The sequence below is a fragment of the Gorilla gorilla genome, chromosome X (assembly GCF_029281585.2).
Source record: "Gorilla gorilla gorilla isolate KB3781 chromosome X, NHGRI_mGorGor1-v2.1_pri, whole genome shotgun sequence".
Classification (NCBI taxonomy): Eukaryota; Metazoa; Chordata; class Mammalia; order Primates; family Hominidae; genus Gorilla; species Gorilla gorilla.
The window spans coordinates 63,431,804-63,455,909 of record NC_073247.2 but is presented as its reverse complement, the minus strand read 5'-3'; the positions used below and the strand labels follow the sequence as shown (position 1 = coordinate 63,455,909).

The window sequence follows — 24,106 nt, the reverse complement described above, 5'->3', positions numbered from 1 at the left end:
GGGATAAAAAACGGTACCTATAGCACATGCTAAGTGTCAAATGAGTGTTTCAGGCTTTCAGAGGGGGAAGTTTTCTGAAAGGATTAAGGGGTGAGTAGTTTAGCGAGTCTGGAGGACATGGGACCTAGACAAACTGACAAAGTAGCTGAGGGCATGCCAGCCAGGGGCAACAGTGGCCGGGGCTGTGGACCTGGACACCTAGATGCTGATTCTGGTTCTGCCATTAATTTGTAACGTAATGCTGAAGAAGGAAATTTTTTCCCTTCTCTTGGGCTTTGTTTCCTCATCTGGAAAATGGGCTGGATCTCTAAAGCTCTACAGATCTGTGCAGACTGAATCCTGATTCCTGGCATCGAGGGTTAGGAGCCATGTAATGAGATCTTGTGTATACGAGTGCACTGAACACCATCAAGGAGTAGGCTTGCCTGAGACTCAGAGGTTTCTTGAGATGTGGGTCTTTCAAGTGCTAAAACAATCTTGGGCAAACGGGTATGGTTGATCTCCGAAGCAAGGACCACATCCACTAGTTGTTATTATCATTATCATTATCATCATTATCATTATCATCATTATCATTATTATTACCACTAGAGGGCAATACTCTCTTATGCCTGGGAGTAGGTCTTATCCCACCGGAAAGGTGCAGAACTGATCCCTCATTCCAGGACCAATCAGATCTCTCTCTCTTTTTTTTTTCTTTTCTTTTTTGAGACAGAATCTTGCTCTGTTGCCAGGCTGGAGTGCAGTGGCGCGATCTTGGCTCACTGCAACCTCCGCCTCCCGGGTTCAAGCGATTCCCCTGCCTCAGCCTCCCGAGTAGCTGGGATTACAGGCGCGCGCCAACAAGCCTGGCTAATTTTTTGTATTTTAGTAGAGACAAGGTTTCACCATGTTGGCCAGGGTGGTCTCTAACTCCTGACCTCAGGTGATCCACCTGCCTTGACCTCGCAAAGTGCTGGGATTACAGACGTGAGCCACCGCACCCGGCCCCAATCAGATCTCTCAATCTTCCTCCTGGAGAGCAGAATCCTGAGAAATAGAGAGATTTGTGAATTCCGAATTCCAGGAGTTTCCTTTCAGTTCTGCCCTGTGGTCTGACTGCCAATTGTGCCCGAACCCGAATCAGCAGGTGGTGGCCAGTCTGTCCCACTGTGGCAGAACTGCCTGCTTCCTAGGGGACTGGGGAAATGGAGAGATGCTGACAAGTAGCTTTGGTTTGTCTGAACACAATGGGCGCTTTCACAAGGCTATGCCGTTTGCCCCATGCTTTGATTGTCTGGCCGTATATGCGTTCTGCAAGGCTAGCCAAGGCCAGCTCCATAGATGCAGGAGCTGGCCTCCTCCTTTCTAAATAAATGATTTCAGCCAGACACGGCGGCTCACACCTGTAACCCCAGCACTTTAGGAGGCCAAGGCAGGCAGATCACCTGAGGTTGGTAGTACGAGACCAGCCTGACCAACATGGAGAAACCCTGTCTCTACAAAAATACAAAATTAGCCGGGTATGGTGGCGCATGCCTGTAATCCCAGCTACTGGGGACGCTGAGGCGGGAGAATCGCTTGAACCTGGGAGGCAGAGGTTGCAGTGAGCCGAGATCTCGCCATTGCACTCCAGCCTGGGTAACAAGAGTGAAACTCTGTCTCAAAGAAAAAGAAAAGAAAAAGAAAGAAAGAAATGATTTCTCTATTACCCTATACCTCTTATCACATTGAATTGTAGTTATGATTTATCTGTCTACATAACCGATTAGGTTGTCGATTCATGCATTCAACAAACATGGACTGCTTATCCTGGCTTTTGGCCAGGCTTATGATACAGTGGGAAGCAAAACACAGCATCTGCCCTTGTAGAGCTAACAGTCTAATGAGGAGGCAGGAGGTTAGCAAACCAAGAACTGCACAAATCAATATAGAATTACAAACTTGCTAAGTTCAGGAATGAAAAGGACTCACTGAGAGAATGTATCAGAGGGATCTGCCCAGTTTGGGAGTGAGAGAAGGTGCCACTGATGAGCCAACATTTGATCTGAGATTTGAAGGATGAATAGGCAGTTTAGTGGGCAAAGGCAGCAAAGAGAACTTTCCGCGCCAAAGGAACAGCAGGTGTGCAGGGCCCGAGGTGGGAAGAGCCTAGCTCCCTGGAGGAATGTTTGCTCCTTGAGGGCACAGCTTGCCTCTGGTTTATCTTTTACTGTAGCTCCAGATCTGGCACATAGAGAAACCAATAAATGTTTGTTGAACTGAATTGAATGAGATTTTGTTATGGAAAGCATCATAGGTTGGGGGTTGAAAGGCCTAGCTTCTACTTGCAGCGCCTCTGGGCAATTCAGTTCCATTTTCCAACTGCTTACTGTTCACCCACAGTGGGCAAGAACCCAGGGCCAAGCCTGGTTGGGGGATTGAAAGGTCAACAAAACTGTCTCTGCCCTCCTCAAGCAATCCTCCTGCCTCAGTCTCCTGAGTAGCTGGGACCACAGATGCATGCCACCACATCCAGCTAATTTTTTTTTCAGTAGATACAGGGTCTCACTACATTGCCCATGCTGGTGTCGAACTCCTGAGCCTAAGTGATCCTCCCACCTTAGCTTCTCAAAGTGCTGGGATTACAGGCGTGAGCCACTATGCCTGGCCAAAATTGTCTTAATTCAACTCCTCCATGTAGTGTTTCCATTCCCTAGGCAACAGACCTTCCTGATGAGGTTGTCCAGCCACTATTTGAAGACCTCCAATGACAGTGAACTCCACCACGGCCCTGGTGGAGTAGCGAACAAGGAGACAAGTCCTTTCAACTCTCTGAGCCTCTTTTTATCCGGTTATAAAATGAGGGGTTTGGATTACATGATCTCTAAGGTTCTTTCCAGCTCCAGCAGTCTTGACCTGTTCTTCCTTGAATAATAGCCAGTTAGATGGCAGTGGAGAGCAATGGAACGGATTTTTTGATTTCTCCTGCCCTGTAGGAGTTACATGCAGTAGGACTGGGGAAATGTAGGCTTGAGTTCTGTTTATGGACCATTCTTCCTTTTAGGAGTGTCTCAGGGGCTGTCAGGGTTCATTGCTTCTGGCTGGAATGTTCCAGCATTCAAAGACCTTTGTTTCTTTTTTTCCTGTCCCCCCTCCTTACCTCCCGGCCAGACTTCTTTTCTACATCTAGGACTGTGTAGTGCAAATCAGGGCCGGAAGGAGCCTTTAAAATTATCTTTTTTTTTTCTTTTTTAGAGACAAGGTCTCCTGTCTCCCAGGATGAAGTACAGTGGCACAATTATAGCTCACTGCTGCCTCAACCTCCCGGTCTCAAGCAGTCCTCCTGCCTCAGTCTCCTAAGTAGCTGAGACCACAGATGCGTGCCACCACATCCAGCTAATTTTTTTTTTTTTTTTCAGTAGAGACAGGGTCTCACTACATTGCCCACGCTGGTGTCGAACTCCTGAGCTTAAGTGATCCTCCCACCTTAGCTTCCCAAAGTGCTGGGATTACAGGCGTGAGCCACTGTGCCTGGCCAAAATTATCTTATTCAACTCCTCCATGTAGTGTTTCCATTCCCTAGGCAACAGACCCTCCTGATGAGGCTGTCCAGCCACTACTTGAAGACCTCCAATGACAGTGAACTCGCCATCTTCGCCAAGCATCGCCTGTGAGAGCTTTCTTCCCTCTGGGATCATCTCTCTGTAATTTTCACCCATTGCTTCTGGCTGTGCCCTTTGGAGCTAAGCAGAATAATTCCACTACATTGCCCCCCTGACAGACTATTGGATATTTGAAGACAGTAATCATGTCCTCATAAGCCTGCTCTCCTCTAGGCCAAATATCATCTGTTCCTTCAAATGTTCTTCATTGTTTCAAATCCCCTTAGCATCTGTAAATATAATTTAGTTTATGTAAGATTTATATCCCGCCTACTTTAAAGAGGATATTAGGCGACTCATCAGTTTATAACATGAAAGAAAGACAATTAGGGATAAAAATGTGGAAGAAAACAGACCAGATACCATGTAAAGGAAGCACGAATAGATGTTGCCAGGTACCTAAAATGAACTGGATTATAATTGGACTCTGAATTTGGCTCAAAGTTTTATGGCAGCTAGGACAAAATTGGAAACACATTGGGTTATGTGGTTTTATGTTCTGACAGGATCAAGCTTACAAATCATCTTCAGAGAGAAAATTTTCCTAAAACGAAACCCCAGACTTGCCTATTAGAATTGCTTTCTGTGCAGCTGTTCGAGACTGATAGGTATTTTGGTTACATCTCACCCCTTCCCCCACTAGGGGAAAGGGGGCCGGAAGGATAATTAATTAATTAGCCAAATGCTGTCTCAGTTTTAAGCACCGCTATCTCTTTAGGGATCCCCACAGAGAAGAGAATCTTCCTTTCCCTTTTCTTTTTTCTTCTATGTTCCTCACAGATGGTTACTTTCCTACCTTTCTGCCCTCTAAAGTCTGCAATCTTAAGACTCTGGAACACCAGACCGCAGGAAATAGCCTAAGAAAAGGGTCATAGCCTGGTGGTGACTGATCATAGCAATTGTGTGCAAATCACTTCTCTCTGGTCCTCAGTGTTCTTATCTGGAGAAGGAATTCACCTCTAAGTTCCTTCCTTTCAGCTCTGATATTCTGGACTGTAAAGTCTGAGAGAAAGACCAATTTTTTTTTTTTTTTTTTTTTTTTTTTTGAGACAGAGTCTCGCTTTGTCACCCAGGCTGGAGTGCAGTGGCATGATCTCAGCTCACTGCAACCTCTGCCTCTTGGGTTCAAGCGATTCTCCTGCTTCAACCTCCCCAGTAGCTGGGATTACAGGCATGCGCTTACACGCCTTAATTTTTGTAGAGACAAGGTTTAACCATCATGGCCAGGCTGGTCTCAAACTCCTGGCCTCAAGTGATCCTCCCGCCTCGGGCTCCCAAAGTGCTGGGACTATAGGTGTGAGCCACCACGCCCAGCCAGACCAATGTTTTTTTCATTTTGATTTTCCCACCTCGTGCTTGGCAGCTAACAGGTTTGGGAGAAAAGGTCTGCTCACGGAAGGGAGAGAGCTGTGAGGATCCAGTAGGAAAAACCAATTTGAACAGATGCCACCTTTGGATCTGAAGCAAATGCTTCATGGTTCTCAGTATTCTGACGGGTTCTTGTTGACTAGATCCTGGCAGTGGTGAGATGTGGTTTTTAAGGCTCTTTCCTGCTCTAGCTCCACGTTGCTTGGCAAAGCTGGTCCCAGGGACTGAGGCTTCTGGGAAATGACTCTGGGAGGCAGCAGGTGGGTAAAGAAGGTAGTACCACAGTTTCTGATGAACAACAACAATGAACCAATGCTAAACTCACCTTGTAGTGTGTGATACTTGGTGCGTGCAATATCCATGTGGGCCCCTCCCCTCCCACCATGTCACTCTCCCTACCGTGTCACTCTCCTGTTCAAAAACCTTTCATGGCTTTTCATTGCCTATAAGGGAAGATCCAGATCCTTCAGTTTGGCAATGGAGTCTTCTCTAAGCTGAATCAAGCTCTGTCTTCCCATCTCCCATCCCTTGCTACACACATACATACACACACCACACACGTCTCTTGCGCTGTCTTCAACCAAACTACATGTGGTTCCCTAAACAGACACTGTTTTCCTGACCCTGTTCCTTTCCTCACAGGCACAGGGTTCCTATTAGCAGGTCTTGCCCAGTTCTAGTACCTTCTACCTGTTGAAATCCTAGCTTAGCTCAAGGACTTTCACATCCATAAAGACCTCCCAACCCTTCCCCGCCATCCTTGTACCTCAGCTCTAGTGTTTTGTACATTCTGTCTCATTAGTCATGTTTGTGACTTATTGTTGTGGCTCTCTGAGTAGGTTGGGAGCTCCCTGAGGGCAGAGGCTATATCTGATTCACTGAAGCCTCTCTATCATCTTTTGCTGCCTTGTCTTTCTCCAGAGCACCTGTCACCATTTGTATTAGTGTCCCAGGGCTGCCATAACAAAATACCACAGACAGGGTGCTTATAACAACAGAAGTGGTTTCCCTCACAGCCCTGGAGGCTGAGAGTCCAAAATCCAGGTGTCAACGCGGCCATGCTCCCTCTGAAGGCTCTAGGAGAGAATCCTTCCTTGCCGTTTACAGCATCTAGTGGCTGTGGCAGTCCTTGGCATTCCTCGGCTTATAGATTCATCTTTCCAATCTCTACTGCTAGATTCATGCGGCGTTCTCCTCACGTATGTGTGTTTCTGCGTCTAATTTTCCTTCTTTTAAGGACACTGGTCATTGGATTAAGGCCTGTACTCATCCAGTGTGACCTCATCTTAAGTTGATTACGTCGGCAAAGACCCTTATTTCAAATAAGGTCACATTCAGTTTCTGTGTGGATATTAATTCTGGGGGGACATTATTCAACCTCATTCACCATCCAGTGCGCCCTACATATTCCATTTGCTTCTTGTCTGTCTCTGCCACTAGAATGTTAGCGCTATGAGGTTAAGGATCGTTGTCCTATTTTGTTCATTGCTATATCCTCAGTGGTGGACAGCAGTGCTTTACTTATTGTAGACAAAATAGTTTGTAAATAAATCTAAATACCCATCTGCTTTAACCCCAGAGGGCATCTGAACAAGAGAAGAAGCAAGATAAGGACGGGAACATACGCATTGCCTAGAACATAATGTTCTGCTAGTGTTTGTTGGATGAATGGACATATTTGGTGGATATACTGTATTACTTTAACATTTATGGAGCACTTATTTTGTACAAGGTACTGAGGGAAAATATAAAGTGAGAAGTGAGAATGAATCATCTGAGTATCCTCACTATGCCTCTGTGTGACCCTGGGCAAGTCACTCAACCTCTCTGTTTCACTTCCCTCATCTGTAAGATGGGAGGTAATAATAGTACCTACCGCATAGGATTGTCATGAGGGTTAAGTGAGTCCTTATATGTAAAGTGTGTAGCACAGTGCCTGGCACACAGTAAGCGCCAGAGACATGTTAACTATTACCATTGTAGGTGTTGTTATGTGATAGCTCTGTGCAAGGTTTTTTTTTAATAAAGCTTTATTGAGATATAATTTATATACCATAAAACTCACCCTTGTAAAGGGTACAATTCAGTGGTTTTTAGTATATGGACAGGATTGTGCAACCATCATCATAGTTTAATTTTAGAACATTTTCTTTTTCTTTTTTTTAAGACTAGTCAAGTGCAGTAGTGAGAGATGGGAAAAGAGTAGAACAAGGAGTTCGATCTGTAATTGACTGTGAACAACCAATTGAGATAACTCACTGCCTTTGGACCAGCCTCATTTTAGAACATTTTTATCCCCCTCCAAAAAAGCCCCATACCCGTTAGCAGTCTTTCCCCATTTTGCCACCCACACTCCAGCCCTGGCAACCATTACTCTAATTTCTGTCTCTATAGATGTGCCTATTCTAGGATTTCATGTAAAAGGAATCATACAATATGTGGTCTTTTGTGACTGGCTTCTCATTAGTATAATGTTTTCAAGGTTCATCCGTGTTTTAGCATGTATTAGTTCTTGATTCCTTTTTAATGACTGAATACTATTCCATTGTGTGGTCATACCACATTTTGTTTATCCATTCATCAACTGATGAGCATTTGGTTGCTTCCACTTTCAGGCTGTTACGAATAATGCTGCTGTGAACATTCATGTACAAGTTTTTATGTAGATGTATGTTTTCATCTCTCTTGGATATATACCTAGGAGTGGAATCCCTGGATCATATGCTAACTCTATGTTTAACATTTTGAGGAACTGCCAAACTGCTTTCAAAAGTGACTGCACCATTTTACATTCCCATCCGCAATGAATGAGGGTTCCAATTTCTCTACATGCTTGCTAACACTTCTCATTGTCTGTTCTGTGGATTTTAGCTATCATAGTGGATGTGAAGTAGTATCTGTCTGTGTGTGTGTGTGTGTGTGTGTGTGTGTGTGTGTGTGTGTGTGTGTGTGTGTGTGTTTAAGAAACTGATATTTATTTTCCGTCAATCTGATTTCCGTTTTCTGTTCAAGAGCCTGTGGAAGAACAGCTTAAGACCACTCAGTGGTTATTCCTATTCATTCAGCTATCTGAGAGTGACTGCTACAGACCAGCCTCCAGTGGCAGGCTGAGTGCTCCAAACTTGAGTAGAGAATTATTGAATAGGTACAAAGGGCACCTGCATGCCTTCAGACCAGTCTGTACCCTCAGGTTGAATAGCAGTAGACTCAGGAGCTGGCACAGTCCATTCACCCTGAAGTTCCTCCTTGGTCACAGCCTTTTCTCCAGCAGCCTGCTCTTCGTTTTCAATCTTTTCAGGATCTCTGCAGAAATAGAGATCAGGCATAACTCCCATGGGTGTTCACGGGAGGTGGTACAATGCACGTGCGGAACCTCCTGGGCCAGCATCCATTACACTAGACCCCCTGAGGGAACTCCTGGGTTGTTGCATGGGATGGCAGTGTCCACACAGTGCAGGGGAGACTCTGTGTGACCCAGAGCAATGATAGGCAAGTTAATATAAGATGCCTCTCTGAGAGGTTAGTGGTCAGCCCTGGGATCAGTAGCCACCAGCAGACGTGGCTCCTGGAAGGCTGCCTGGATCTGATTAGTGAAAGTTCCAGGAGTGAAGTGCCCAGCAATAAGAGTGGCCCCAGTGGAAACAGCAAACTTTAGCACAGCCCACTGGCCAGTATTCCTGGAAGATATAATACTAGCATCAGTCTGGTTTTCAATGGCAACAATGGCAGAATCTTCTTCCAGGTCCTCTTCAGATTTATGATGTAGATGCCACCACTTTTCCTTCTGTAGATGTACAGTTCCATTTGGAAGTCAAGGTTGGTGCCATTCAAACGGGGTTCTGCTGCAAGGAATTTGAGGATATCTCTTCCTTCATCTGCAGGACATTAAGAGCTCCAGACATTGTGGAAGTTTCCCTTTAGGTTATGGGAGAATGCAGGAAATGCCTGATGGGTAGCACTGAGAGCTCATTGTGGTTTTGATTTGCATTTCCCTGATGGTTAATGATGTTGAGCATCTTTTCATGTGCTTATTGACCATTTGTATATCTTCTTTGGAGAAATGTTTATTCAAATTCCTTGCCCATTTAAAAAAAATAGTTGTCTTTTTGTTGCTGTAAGAGTTCTTTATATATTCTACGTACAAGTCCCTTATCAGATACATGATTTGCAAATACTTTCTCTCATTCTGTGGGTTGTTTTTTCTGTGCAAGGTGTTTTTTGCATGCTTTTATCCAAGACCACCCTGTCAGGTAGCTGTTATTGATAGGGAAATTGAAATTAAGAGAGAAGATGGAATTTAAATCCAGTTTTGTCTGACTGTAAAACTCATGTTTTCTCCTCTAACCCAACCTGCTCACAAAGATAAATTAAGACACGTTTCTGTCTTTAAGGAGCTCCGTCTGGCAGAGGACATAAAACAAGAACACAGACGAATGTGCTGTAAAGCAAGTTCCACTTGTTCCACAAATTCCACAAGATAGGGAGTGCAGCAGGAGGTCAAGAGGAGAGAGAGAGAGAGAGAGAGAGAGAGCGCAGCAGCTTGCACTTCTGGCTGAGGAAATCAGGGTTGGCTTCAGTAAGGTGGCATTTGAGTTAAGTCTTGAAGGATGGGTACAGTTTCAGTGGATGGGGATGATGGAGTGAATGGGGAGAGCATTTCTAAAGGAGAGCAGGAAATGAGGGTTGGTTGAATGAATGGAGCCTTGATCCCAAGACTGGCTGTGATGTGGAGTCCCAGGGCTTGTTGAGTTGAGAGATCCTGGACTGCCTTGGTTAGAGGACCCCGGGACTGGCTGAGATGGGGGATTCTGGGGTTGCCTGGGGTAGGAGATCTGGGCACTGGTTTGAATGGAGAGTGTAAGGGCTGGCTGGAGTGGGAGATGCCTGCGATGTTGTACATGAGTGTGTGTGTGCGCATCCTTTGGGAGTCCCAAGGGATGCCTGGGATGAGGGTAGCTGCAGACAGTCAAGGGACTGGCTAGGATGGGAGACTCAGGGACGACTGCCCATGATGGGGGCTGGAGGGAGGTCGCCTGAGGAAGGAGACACAGGGGCTGGCTAGGAAGGGGAATCTGACACTGGTTGGGATTGTCAGACCTAGGGCATGGGGAGTCCACGGGTTGTCGGGACCTGAGGACTGCCTGGGATGGGGGTTCCTCCCGGGATGGCTTTGGATGAAGATCCCCAGCCTGGCGAACCCGAGGGACGGGCGGACTCTGGGAAGGAGGGCTTCTTTAGGCTCCGTTAAGTGAGGACCCTGGGACGGGTGGAATGGAGAGATCTCTTGCGGGCTGTCATGGGGCTGGCCCTGGCAGGGCGCCGGTGCCTTGGGGCCAGTCCAGCTGCGGGTGCGGGTGGCAGCCGCAGGTGGGGCGCGCGGGGGCGGACCGGGCGAGCCGGGTGGGGGCAGGGGCAGGGGCGGGGGGCGGGCCGGCGGCCGGGGCGGTCCCGCGCGGCCGCGCTGCGCAGTGACTCCGCAGCGGGCGGAGCGCCGTGGGCCGCGTCCTCCCGAGCAGTGGCTGTGGTGGTGGTGGTGGCGGCGGCAGCGGCGGCAGCCTCAGCTCCTGCTCCCCGTGCCGCCGGCCCCAGCGCTGTCTCCCGGGCCCCCTAGGGCCCCCGGGCCCTCAAGCCCGGTGCGCGCCCTCGCGTCCCGCCGGCCCCCTCCCCCGGCTGGGCCCGGGGGAGGGTGGCGCCGTGAGAGAGCGGGGACAGGGCTCTCCTGCCCGTTCCCCTGCCCCTGGGCCGCCAGGATGGAGGCGGGGTCGGGGCCCCCGGGCGGCCCGGGATCCGAGAGCCCAAATCGAGCCGTGGAGTACCTGCTGGAGCTGAACAACATCATCGAGAGCCAGCAGCAGCTGCTGGAAACCCAGCGGCGGCGCATCGAGGAGCTGGAGGGCCAGCTGGACCAGCTCACCCAGGAGAACCGCGACCTGCGAGAGGAGAGCCAACTGCACCGCGGGGAGCTGCACCGGGACCCCCATGGCGCGCGGGATAGCCCGGGCCGCGAGAGCCAGTACCAGAACCTGCGCGAGACCCAGTTCCACCACCGCGAGCTGCGGGAGAGCCAGTTCCACCAGGCGGCCCGGGACGTGGGCTACCCGAACCGGGAAGGCGCCTACCAGAATCGGGAGGCTGTGTATCGGGACAAGGAGCGGGACGCCTCCTACCCGCTCCAGGACACTACCGGTTACACAGCCCGCGAGCGTGACGTGGCCCAGTGCCACCTGCACCACGACAACCCAGCCCTGGGTCGCGAGCGTGGCGGGCGGGAGGCCGGGCCGGCGCACCCGGGCCGCGAGAAGGAAGCGGGCTATTCGGCGGCGGTGGGCGTGGGGCCGCGGCCACCGCGGGAGCGGGGCCAGCTGAGCCGTGGCGCATCCAGGAGCTCCAGTCCCGGCGCCGGCGGAGGCCACAGCACCAGTACCAGCACCAGCCCGGCCACGACCCTCCAGAGAAAGTAAGGAATGTGTGTTTGTACCCCCGGCTCTTCCCTCTAGATCCCTCTCCAACTTGTCCAGCTGATAGAGTAAGAAGCCAGTGTCTGGTTCCGTGTCTTCCTATCCTGTCCCAACCCGCCAGGAGAAGCCAGGTCCCCTTCATCCAGCCGACACCCCTTCCCTGGCCACCCCAGACTGGGTTGGCCAGATGAGTGCAGGCGTCTCTTCTTTCCCGGTACCGCGGCCAGCGAGGGACTAGAGCAGTCATCGCCGCCTCCCCCGCCTCCACATCTTCAACCCCTAGCTGCATCCTTGCCAGAAGATAGGTTTTCATTTATTTATTTATTTTGGGTATGCTGGTTGGAATTTTTATGGTCGGCGAGGGTGTCTACTCAGAGCCCCAGGGGAGAGAAAGCCCCCCACCCCCGCCTTTTTTTTTTTTTTTTTTTCCTTTTTCTTTTTGCCTGATCTTTTCTCATCTGGCCGCCTTAGCTCCATCCCTTACCAAAGAGGCAGGTGGGGACCAGAATGGCTGCTGGAGGCTGAGACATCCCTCTGAAGGGAACTGCAGCACATTCTGGCCGGAGGGAGCAAAGATGGGGGAGCAAAGATGGAGGCCAAGCCCTTGGCTAGTTCCTCAAAGTCCACCCCCTCTCTACCCTTCAAGAAAAACAACACCCATTTAAAGAGCCCTACCGGGAAGGGAAGTCTAGATTGCCCCTCTGCTGGATCGGTTCCAGTTCCTGCACTGGGGTCTGTGTGTCTATTTGGGACACCTTGGCACTATCTCTTGGGTTGGTGGGACATGGGCTGGGTCCACTTTTTCTGTGTAGATACCATGGTGAGCTGATTGGGATACATGTATCAGGCTGAGAGAGTCAAGGGCGTGCAGACTCCCAAGGCTGCCCTAAAGGCTCCCTTATTTCTTTTCTGCCGTATTCGAAGGAACACTGAGCTGGGAGTTGGGAGACCTGAGTTCCCCTTCCAGCTCTGCTGCAGATTGGCTTTGTGACCTTGACTGAGTCTCTTTCTCTCTTAGGCCATCAGTTCCCCCGTATCTTTTTAAATGGCAAGGTCTGCCTTGGATGATCTTGAAGTACCCCTCCAGCTCAGATTTGATGGTTCTATGTTTAATCCAGCCACACTACAGAGCAAGTCTGAAGTCCTGTAGCGAATGGACAGGCTTCCCCCTCCTCTCACTGCTCAGCTGGTCCTACCATGTGCCACAACCAGTGGAGTGTCTCTTGGAGGCTGGGCTGGGGGTGGGGAAACCTTCTGCCTCAGGAAATCTGCCGGGAGACAGCTCTCTGCAACTCCCCCGTGGTGAGGCAGCAGGCTGGGGTGCTGGGTTGAGATGGCTGGGCCCCAGGAGCAGCAGCTGTAGCTTGAGGGCTCGGCTGGGCCCCACTGCAGCACACCCTAAGCTGAATTTTAGTGTGGACTGCCCCTGAGGAGTCTGGGGGCAAAGGAAATGGGCTTTCCTGCCCAGGCAGGGCTGCTGCGAGCTCAGTCCGGGAGGACTGACTGTGTGCCTTGGGGCGCCACACTGGAAGAGGGACAGAGGTAGACCAAGGTCCATTCAGGAGAGGGTCATGGTGGGCCGGGGGCAGAGGAAGACTGCATGGGGTATGGTCGAGCCTGGCTGCAGAAGACTTTTCTAGAGGGGTCAGGCCTGTGACAGAGGGAGCGGACTCATTATGTGTGGCTTCAGTGAGCAGAACCCGAAACAGTGGGAACATTTGAGATAGATTAGGAAGAACTTTCCAACCTGGCATTCTGGTGGTGCAGTGGACTGCCTCGAGAGGTGGAGGTGGGAGCTGGATGGACCTGGAGCTCTCAGCGGAGCTCAGGTGGGAGTCTGGGAGAACTGGAGGAAGCATGATTCCTGAATCAGGTAGAAAGCCCAGTGAAATGACCTGGGTCGTCCCCAGTTATGGGATTCCATGACTCTGGCTCTCCACCCTGCAGACATTGGTCTGAATCTCTTGGCTGACTGGTTGCCTGTTTGCTCCTGAGCTCCATGTTTCTGCTATCCGTGCAGGCCTACCTCTTGGTCCTTCCCTCTTTTTGTGAACCCCCCAGGTTGCTTGTTGCGTTTCCTTGCTTTGCATTTCCTACTGGATTAATAAAGGGGTTAAAGTAGTACATTAAGTTTCTCTCCTGACCATATATTAACTATTTGCACATCCATTATTACCTCTTTTTGACTTCACAACAAGCCTTCTGCAGTGAGTGTTGGCAACTGCATTTTAGAGATGGGGAAACTGAGGCTCCAAGATGAAGGGACCTCACTCAAGGTTACCCTACTAGTTGCTAATGGAGCTGGGACTAGAACCCAAGTCTTCCTGTCTCCAAGACCTGGTATTTTTTTCTCTAGAGCTCTCCAACCCACAGGAGTCTCTTAGCCTCAGGACCTGGCCTGGCACTGAGCTAGGAGAGGCCAGGAGAGCCTTAGGTCTCTAGAGGATTTGAGCGGGAGGAGATGAGTCTGGGATGAGTGGAGAGTTGACAGCAGCAGGGAAGAAGGCTCTGTCTCCCTCCTTTCCACTCTCCCTCCTGGCCTGGCATCAGGAGGGCCTGTTGATGCAGTAGCCATTGCTGTCACTGCTGCTGCTGCAAGCGACTCCCCTGCTAGGTCTGTTCTGGGTTTGTAAGGAGTGGGTGAGAAGCCGCTGGAAGCGAGGGCAGGCAGGGTGGGAGTTTAGCAGCAGAGGCTGCAGCATTGGGGGAGGCTAGGTAGAGCGAGTACAGGCTGGGCTCTCTTGGTCCCCAGGCTCCCCCTGGTGGAGGAAGAGGGGAGAGTGGTGCCTGGGCCGAGCTGCAGCTTGTTGGGGGGCCCCGCTGTGCCTAGGGACTTTCTTTAGTCCTCCCAATGATCCCGTGCTTCTGTCACCACGATCCACATTTTACAGCAGAAGAAACTGGGGGATCAGAGAAGTGAAGCCCACCAGAGGTTACATTACTAATAAGACAGACTCCCAATCCTGTGAACTTTCCCTCTACTGCATTGGACATCAGCTGTCATGTCCACCCCCATCCATGTCATCCACCCAGGATTCCCATATCCTCCTGCACTGTCCCCTCTGGACAGGTTCCAGGATGCCAGTATCCCTTCTGCTGTGCTCAGGGTGTGGCCTTTCTAGTGCAGATAGAGTGAGATGCGTCCCTATCTCCTTTTGGTCCTGGGTCCTCTGTACGCGAAGGTTTTGTTTGCTTGCTTTTTAGTCGTTGGTCCTGACTAATGCTCAGGTCTTTTTACCTGGAATTGTCCACATACCCCCACAAGCCTGGTTGATTAGAGAATAGCTCTGCTTTTGTTGTTGATCTTGGCTTGGCCCCCTTGCAGTCCTGCCACCTAGAGTGATTTATAGGAGTGCTAGGGGCCCCTGCTGAGTTGCTCCACGCTGAAGAGCTGCGTTTCCCACGCTCTTTGCATGGGCCCAGCTCCGGCTCTGCTGTAGGCGGTGGTGGGCTGAAGCTGGTATGGTGGCAACTCTCCTTCCTTTACCCCCACCCCCATCCACCCTGCAAGCTGGCTTACACTTGGAGATAGCAACTAGAGGGGCTGGCCTGGTGGTGTTTTTTTTTCTTTTTCTTTTTCTTTTTTTTTTGGTTTTGGTTTGTTTTTGGGACAGGGTCTTGCTCTGCTGCTCAGGCTGGAGTGCAGTGTTGCGAACATAGCTTACTCAAGTGAGTTCAGGAGTTTGAGGCTGCAGTGAGCAATAATTGCAAAAAGGAACACCAGGCTGGCCCTTCTAGCTGCTATCCGCCCAATTTTTTTAAGCAGAGACGGGGTCTCTCTGTGTTGCCCAGACTGGTCTCAAACTCCTGGGCTCAAGCGATCCTCCCTCCTTGGCGTCCCAAAGTGCTGAGCCACCACGCCCGGCCCGACGTGGTATTCTTGACAGCTAGGGCAGTGTGTGGTCTACCACATGCTGTCGTCTGCTTGCAGTGGGATGTCAGCATGCTCCCCGCAGGGGCTAAGGCCACTGAGAGACAGCACGTGAGACAGTGAGCCCAGGGAGAGGCTCAGGGGAAGTCTCTCCTTTGGGGTCTTGGGTACTTTTCCCAGGGGGTGTCTCTCCTTCCCAGGAGGGAAAACCATTTATCTTCCCTCCCACTGTGTTGTGAGCATTATCTTCGTGTGGGAGGAAATGGTAATGTTGAATTTAATGAGAATGAGAGTCTTGCTTCTCTATCTAGATCTGGGGCAAGAATGGGGTTGTTATCATCTACAAACATTTCTTGGCTGTGTGCACAGCGCAGGAGGGGCCACGAGGCTGAGCAAACACTGTGCTCTTAGCGCTTGCAGAACCCCTGCTCCCCTCCATCCAGGGAGACAGGGTTGCAGGCCTAGCCATGCCATAGAGACAACACTCAGGACAAAATGAGTGGCAAGAATGGTGAGGAGTGGAAGTTCTCAGAGGAAGGAGGGATCAGGCCAGGCCAGGCTGCTGTTTGAGTACCTGGGCGGTGGGTGAGGGATGAGGGGTATGGAAGGAATGTGAGTGGTCCCTTCATGGAGGTGGCAGCCGGGAGGAAGACGTCAGACCAGACTTGCTGCTTGCCCTTTCCTCATCTGTCCCACCCCTGCCTACCAAGGTCTATGAATTTGCTGGGCCCAGAGTAAAGGCCTGGAGCATGGGGAAGAGGCCACACGTGTACCGAGTGAGTCTCAGCCTTCTGCCAGGCCCCACGCTATGTGGCTTTATGTAATAATAGCTAACATTTTTTCACTGCTCTTACTGTGTGCTAAGCACTATTTGTTCTAAGCGCTTTCCATGTATTAATTCATTCAATCTCCACATGAATCCTCTCGTGTAGATATTGTTATTAACTCCATTTTACAGATGAGGAAACTGAGGCCCAGAAAGGTTGGATAGCATACCCAGGATCACTCAATGAATAAGTGGCAGAACTGTGAAGGAGCTGGAGGAGCCCAGGGAGTTGGGCTTCAGGGTCCGCAGTGTTCTAACCCACCCTGGAGCACTACTTCTTACCTCATTTGCACAGAGCCCCTGCCAGATGGGTGTGTTCGTTTGTTTGTTTGTTTTATGAGTTTCACTCTTGTTGCCCAGACTGAAGTGCAATGGCACGCTCTTGACTCACTGCAACCTCCACCTCCCGGGCTCAAGCAATTCTCATGCCTCAGCTTCCCGAGTACCTGGGATTACAAACACGTGCCACCACCCCCGACTGATTTTTGTATTTTTAGTAGAGACGGGGTTTCACCATGTTGGTCAGGCTGGTCTCGAACTCCTGACCTCAGGTGATCCGCCCACCTCTGCCTCCCAAAGTGCTGGGATTACAGGCATGAGCCACCGCGCCCAGCCTATTATCTTCATTTTTTCAGACAAGGAAACAAGGATCAGAGAGGTACAGTGACCTGCCCGAGGTTATTCAGGCAGATGGAGCCCAGAACTGTCTGGCTTCCAAACCTATGGTACACCGCTGCCTCCCGCAGGTGGGCTTTAAAGACATCAGAGCTACTCCAGGTATGTGGCTCTAGCTTCCTCCAACAGAGCTCCCAGGACCACTGCTCTAGGCAGGCTCCCTCTCACCATCACCCCCTGAATTTTGGCCATGGTCTCCTAGTAGATTGCCCCTCCTGCTCTCGCTCCATCAAGCCTCTGATGAGGTGCAGCCAGACCATGTTCTGCAGTCCAGCTCCAGTAGTTTCACTCTCTCTTTGGCCTGAAAACTCCTCCGCCTGCCCTGCATGGTCTTCTTAGGATCTGTCCCCAGTTTGCCTTTTTCCTCTCGTCTTTGTACAGACTATGCTCCAGCCAGGCTGACCCGTGTGCCCCCCTGGTTAGCCCACTCAGGCCTTCTGCTAGCCTCTAGGTCTTTGCTCATGTTGTTCCCTTCTCTTGGGCTGCTGTACCCAGTTCCCAGGCTGGACTCAGCTGTTACCTCTCCTATGTCTGTTTGCTGGTGTCTCTGATGTTTGGTCTATCCTTGACCCTCTCAATGAACACATTGCCCCTTTTTATTCCTTCATGGTTGTTTACATCTCATGTCCCCTCTGTTAGACTGAGAGCCCCTTCAGATTTACATTTAACTGACATATACTGAGTGCATTTTGTGTGTCAGGTTCTGTGTTAGGTGCCGTGGGCATGAGTGAAGGAGCTATAAGCTTGGAAACACATAGCACAGCACATAGTAGCTGCTTAATAAATACTGAGTAGATAAATGAATGTCTGATTGAGTCCTGCTGAACTAATAGCCAAAGGTACCTAATTTTTTCTTCCTTCCAGCACTCCTGTGGTAAGAAATGACAACTTCAGAATTCTCTTGGGGTAGGCACAGTAGCTCCCAGCACTTTGGGAAGTCAAGGCGGGAGGATCACTTGTGCCAGGGAGGTTGAGGTTACAGTGAACTATGATTGTGCCACTGCACTCCAGCCTGGGCAACAAATTGAGATCCCATCTCTAAGGAAAAAGAAATTCTTTTGGCTTTTCTGTGGCTTTTTTCTCATGCTCCCTGGAGCCATTTTGGCCTTTGCTGTCTCTTCTCACGCTCACCAGCCTTCCGATTCATAGAATGTCAAGGTAGCAGACTTGGACGAGACTTTGGAGACATTTAGACCAATCTGCTGATCATTATCTCTCCCTGCCATGTCAGGCTGTGGTCCTGACCCTCGATGCCAAGTCTTCTGTTCTGAAAGGAGCAAAGAGGCCTGCACAGGACCTGTGTGCAGTTCACTCAGCCCAGTGGGAAGTTGCTTATTTATCCATCAAACCTTTCTTGAGCTCAGACCCTGAGCTGGACATGGTATCTCAGGGTTGACATAAGACTTGGCCCCTCTGCCTCACTCACTGCAGTGTTCCCTGGCAGGATCATAAACATTGGTCATGGGGAAGAATGCTTAGTAAGTGACTTACTTCCTCTTTTGGGGAAGCTCTTTTAGGGCAACATAATTTGCCAGTTACTACAACTTCCTCATGGTATTTGGTTTCTCTCCAAGCCTGCCTGTTGGAAGCATTTACACGGGGAAGCCCATTCCCCAGTGCTTAGTAGCTGAAGCTCTCTGGGACCTTAGCATTCAGAGAAAGTGTGGTGCCATGGAAGGACTTTGTGTAACTCTAGGCAAATCACTTCACTTTCAGAGCCTCAGTTTTCTCAAGTAGTAAATAGGAATAAAACTGTATTTTGTGATGCATGAGATTCATGTTGCCAGCCCCCTACCTCCCTCAAAAAAATTGTATCAGAAAATTTCCTGGCTGCCTGGCATACCGTACATCAAGGTCCTGATCAGGCTGGAAAGCTGAGAATGGAAAATAATACATGAGACTGCCCTGCCCCCTAGAGGCAGAATGTGGCAAACACACAACAATGCAAAGACCGATGCATCGCATCCCTTTCAAAACAAAGATGACAAGCCAGAGCTACACGGCTGATCAGGATTATTCCTCCAACATTTTAGATGTAAATGTATCACTATCATCACCTAATAGGTACCGTTTCACTAATGTTTCACTAGTGCATTTCGTTGGAGCGATGTGATTTTTATACCTTTTTAAAGGAGTGATATGACTGCATATCCAGGCCCTGTGATTTCCTACTGGATTCCAGGATACAGCATACTGCATTCACCTGAATAAAACCAATATTTTCCTCCATAAAACCACTTTAGAATTATTGTCATTATATCTGTGATGAAAAGTACCTAACCTGGCCCTTCCCCCACATTTTCTTTTAAATCTGAGAGGCATCTCTCACAACTGTATATCTGATATGCCAGCCAATTCATAAACAACCCATCTCATTGTGATGGTTGTGAAAATTAAATAAGATGACGTAGGTGAAGCGCTGAGCACACAGTATGTGTTTACTCAGCGATAGCCATTATTATTAATAATAACTCTGTAAAGCTCTGTGCTGTGGGAGGACAGGAGGAGAAACCATGTGGCAGCTCACCACATTTCAGAGAGAGAGGTCAGTCCAGTGAATATTGCATGCCAGGATGTGCCATGCCTTGTGCCATCACAGGCAGAGAATTCTATGATTAGTATATAGTTCCTGGCTTCCAGGTGCTCATAATTGGGTGGAGAAGGTGGTGGTGGAAATAGACGATTGCAGTGTGCTATCCAGTGTGTCATGCCAGAGGGGAGCACAGGGGGCCGCAGGTGCTCAAAGGAGAGACATCACCCTGGACTGTCAGGGAAGGCTTACTGGAGGAGGTGATACCTGAGCTGAGGCTTGGAGGATGAGTTGGAGTTAGCTAGGTGAAGAAGGACAGCATGTGGGTTGCTGGGAATTGGGGGCAAAAGGGAGGTTAAGGCAGAGGGGCCAGCATGAGCAAACACACAGAGGTATGGGCCCAGCAGGATATGTGTATGGGGAGGTTTTTTGTTTGTTTGTTTGTTTGTTTTGTTTTTTTATGAGTTCAGTACAAACTAGAGCACAAACAGGGAGGCTCGCAGGGGAGTCTGGAGGGTTGGCCGGCTCACATCTTGAGGACACTTCACTAGCAGCATCAGGAGCTTTCTGCTGTTTTGTTTTTGTTTTTATTTTTTTGAGACGGAGTTTTGCTCTTTCGCCCAGGCTGGAGTGAAGTGGCGTGATCTCAGCTCACTGCAGCCTCTTCCCCGCCCCAGGTTCAAGCAATTCTCCTGCCTCAGCCTCCCGAGTAGCTGGGATTACAGGCGTGTGCCACCATGCCTGGCTAATTTTTGTATTTTTAGTAGAGACAGGGTTTTGCCATATTGGCCAGGCTGGTCTCAAACTCCTGACCTCAGGTGAGCCACCTGCCCTGGCCTCCCAAAGTACTAGGATTACAGGCATGAGCCACCATGCCTGGCCAAGTAGCATTTTAAACTGGGGGAGAGGTGCTTATTGTGTGGTGTGGGAGAACATGTCAAGAGCCACGTTTTGGAGAGATCCCCCTAGAGGGCAGTTTGGAAGATAGATTGGAGGGTATCCAGGGAGGAGGCTGGTGCAGCAGTCTAGATGAGAGATGATCAGGCCTGTGCTTGGGCAGTGGGAGTAGAGATAACCTATGTGGGGAGAGAGATGATGATGGAGGGGAGCGCAGCCTGCTCTGGAAGCTCAGAGGAGTGGCAGCGTTCATGACCAGTAGGGTTTTAATAATACCAGCATAGAAATCAAGAAACCACAAGATGGAAGGACTCTGACAAATCATCCAACTGAAGCTATTCATTTTACAGATGAAAAGACTGAGGCCCAGAGAGAGAAAGGACTTGTATAAGGCCAGTCAGGGTGTGAGCAGAAAAGAGAACGCTGATTAGAAGAGTCACCCTAGTATGAATGCCAGCATTCAGAGCATCTTTTCTTTTCTTTTCTTTTCTTTCTTTCTTTTTTTTTTTTTTGACATGGAGTCTCTCGTTCTCTCACCCAGGCTGGAGTGCCATGGCGCGATCTCCGCTCACTGCAACCTCCGCCTCCTGGGTTCAAGGGATTCTCCTGCCTCAGCCTCCCGAGTAGCTGGGATTACAGGCATGCACCACCACACCCAGCTAATTTTGTATTTTTAGTAGAGACAGGGTTTCTCCATGTTGGTCAGGCTAGTCTTGAACTCCCGACCTCAGGTGATCCGCCCACCTCGGCCTCCCAAAATGTTGGGATTACAGGTGTGAGCCACTGCGCCCAGTGCATCTTTTCTTAAATGTGCTGTTCTCTTTCTCCCCCTAGCTCAGGCCCAGCCTTCTTTCTGCTGTTTTTTGTCTTACGTGGCTTCATTTACTATAACTGAGGCAGCTCAGAGGCAGTTTCTGGCCTGACAGCCAGGTCTGTCATCCCTGTTTTTCTGTTTTCATGGAAGAGGGTGGACCTGTGTCTGTCTTTAGTATATCCCCATTACCTTGGGCTGGGCAGCTCTACCCCGGGTGTCTTTGTTTTGAGGCTTGATGATATGATACATAAAGAACGAGCTTTGGAGACAGACAGACCTGGATTTGAATCTATGTTCCACCCCAACCCGCGGGATGGCCTCAGCTAGGTCATTTTACCTTTTCTGAATTTTAGTTTTTCTGTAAAATGGGATAACAATGCCTATTATGCCTATTTCTCAAGTTTTTTGTTTGTTTGTTTGCTTGCTTGCTTGTTTTGAGACAGGGTCTCTTTCTATCAGCCAGGCTGGAGAACAGTGGTGCGATCACAGCTCACTGCAGCCTCGACATCCTGGGTTCAAGTGATCCTCCTACCTCAGCCTCCCAAGTAGCTTGGACCACAGACATGCACTACCATGACCGGCTAATTTTTTTTGTAGAGACAGAGTCTCCCTATGTTGCCTGGGCTGGTCTTGAACTCTTAGGCTCAAGCAGTCCTCCCACTTCGGCCCCCTAAAGTGCAGGGATTATAAGCGTGAGCCACCATGCCTGGCATATTTCTCAAGGTTAGCCAAGATAATTTCGATGGCATTCCCTGATACTGTAGGTGCTCCGTAAATAGTCATTTTTCTTCTCTTTCATGAAATCTCCCGTGGACAATGACTTAACGAATCAAAGCTTTGCTTCCCCTGAAAACTGGTATATTTCTTCCTTCCTAATGTGTGGCTGTCATAGCTCATTGTATCTTCCTTTTTGCCTCAGCCACCAGTTAATTTGAAGCATAGCTCTAGCATCTTTGTTGATTTCTTTTTCGGACTTATTTTCGAGTTCAATTTCTATTCTGTGTTCTTGGAGTAAGCACCCTCAAATCCTTTGTGACTCAAGCAGGTATAAATAACTAATGAGTGTAAATAGTTGAATGAATGTAAGGCTGAAGAGGCTGGACTGGCGATGGTGGGATTTGAAGAGGACCAGAGGTGGAGCAGGCTGGGGCAGCCAAGACAGTATCTGCGTGGATGGCTGTGAGGAGCCAAGGGGTTAGTTAGGAGGGGCCAACCCGTCACCCACCTCTCTTACCTCCTGTTCTCAAAAGAAGCATAGATATTGGAGAACAGGACCTCATGTCACCCAGAATCATCAGCCTGCCCATTTCATATTTACAGTGTGGAAGCCAGAGTTCTAAAGAAAGAGAAGGGCTTGTTTTGACAAACTAAATCAAAGCAATGCACATGCACAATTTTTAAAAGGCAAAATAGTACATAAGGACTCATGTAGTAAAAAACTGATGTCTTCCTATCCCCTGCTTCTTAGCCCCAGATGCAACCACTTTTCCCGTTTAGTTCTTCTGGCGGTAACTTCATATCTCTAAATAACATGCTTGAATGGGTATTTCCTATTTATCAACTTTAAACATTATCTTGACTTTTTCCTACCATGACAAAATAATTTAGCTTCTTTACAACAGCTGACTCTTTCTCAACACTTCTTCCCACTTTTTTTTTTTTTTTTTGAGACAGGGTCTTGCTCAGTGGTCCAGGCTGGAGTACAATGGTGTGATCACAGCTCACTATGACCTCAAACTCCTGAACTCAGGCAATCTTCCTGCCTCAGTCTCCTGAGTAGTTAGGACCACAGATGCATGCCACTACACCTGGCAAAGTTTTAATTTTTTTTTTTTTTTAGAGACGGGGTCTCGCTATGTTGCCCAGTTAGGTCTCGAACTCCTAGGCTCAAGTGATCCTCATCCTTCGGTCTTCCAGAGTGCTGGGATTGCAGGGGTGAGCCACTGCGCCCGGCCCCTCCCAGATTTTGAGAGTTTTATTATTGTGTGGGCTCCTCTATTAGTTACCTTTGTAACTTTATTAAGTACTATTTTAAACTGTGACTTCTTATTTCATCAGTTTTCCACAGCATCTCTTGACCACGTACTTTGTAAGACATAGTTATTAGTGCCATCCTTCCCTCCATCTCTCCTTCCCCTCTTCCACCTCCCAGTCTCTATGTTCTGTACTTGTGTATCTAGCAATGTAGATTACATTTGCATTCTATTCTGTAAAAATAATTATGTTTTCAATGCTTTATCTAGAGAGATTGATTATAAAAATTACCTGGCAGTACACTGTTTATGTGATTATGACTATGTCACTATTAGTCATCGCAGGGCCAAATAGTGTACTGTAATTATACCTCATTACTCACAGTTACACAACCTTTGTACTCCCAGGATTGTTTTAAAACTTCATACCGAAATATAATATGAATACAGAAAAGTGCTCATATCAGAAGTGATATGACCATATCACAAGTGATATAGTCACTTTTTACAAACCAAACACCTAGGTAACCAGCATTCAGAACAAGGTCTGTTTTTTATTCACCCTGAATAGTACTCAAGCAGCCCTTTCAGTTTGAAGGACTAAGTCTCTTCTTTTTTTTTTTTTTTGAGATGGAGTCTCGCTCTGTCACCTAGGCTGGAGTGCGGTGGCGTGATCTTGGCTCACTGCAACCTCTGCCTCCCGGGTTCAAGCGATTCTCCCATCTCAGCCTCTCTAGTAGCTGGGACTACAGGTGCCCACCACTATGCCCGGCTAATGTTTGTATTTTTAGTAGAGATGGAGTTTCGAACTCCTGACCTCAGGTGATCCACTCACCTCAGCCTCCCAAAGTGCTGGGATTATAGGCATGAGCCACCGTGCCCTGCCTTTTTTTTTTTTTTTTTTTTTTTTTTTTTTTAGACAGGGCCTCACTCTGTTGCACAGGCTGGAGTGCAGTGGTTCAACCTCCACCTGCTGGATTCAAGTGATTCTCCTGCCTCAGCCTCCCGAATAGCTGGGATTACAGGTGTGCACCGCCACACCTGGCTAATTTGTATTTTTAGTAGAGATGG

General features: G+C 49.1%; 1 protein-coding gene and 1 pseudogene across 5 annotated transcripts in view; one reads left to right on the top strand and one right to left on the bottom strand.

The window, feature by feature from the left end:
• Positions 1-8,125: 8,125 nt before the first annotated feature.
• On the bottom strand, positions 8,126-8,893 carry LOC115932414 (small ribosomal subunit protein uS2-like; annotated as a pseudogene).
• Positions 8,894-10,442: 1,549 nt separating this feature from the next.
• Positions 10,443-24,106, top strand: part of IQSEC2 (IQ motif and Sec7 domain ArfGEF 2) — an 88,563-nt gene continuing 74,899 nt past the window's right edge. For 2 of the 5 annotated variants that reach the window (XM_055376487.2, XM_031006062.3), the window contains exon 1: positions 10,506-11,448. In XM_055376487.2, coding sequence (XP_055232462.1) covers positions 10,742-11,448 — 707 coding nt within the window. In that variant the 5' untranslated portion in view covers positions 10,506-10,741. Of the gene's footprint in view, positions 11,449-24,106 lie in introns of all 5 variants that reach the window. The other 3 variants (XM_063703064.1, XM_055376486.2, XM_055376482.2) reach the window with 2 other exon arrangements.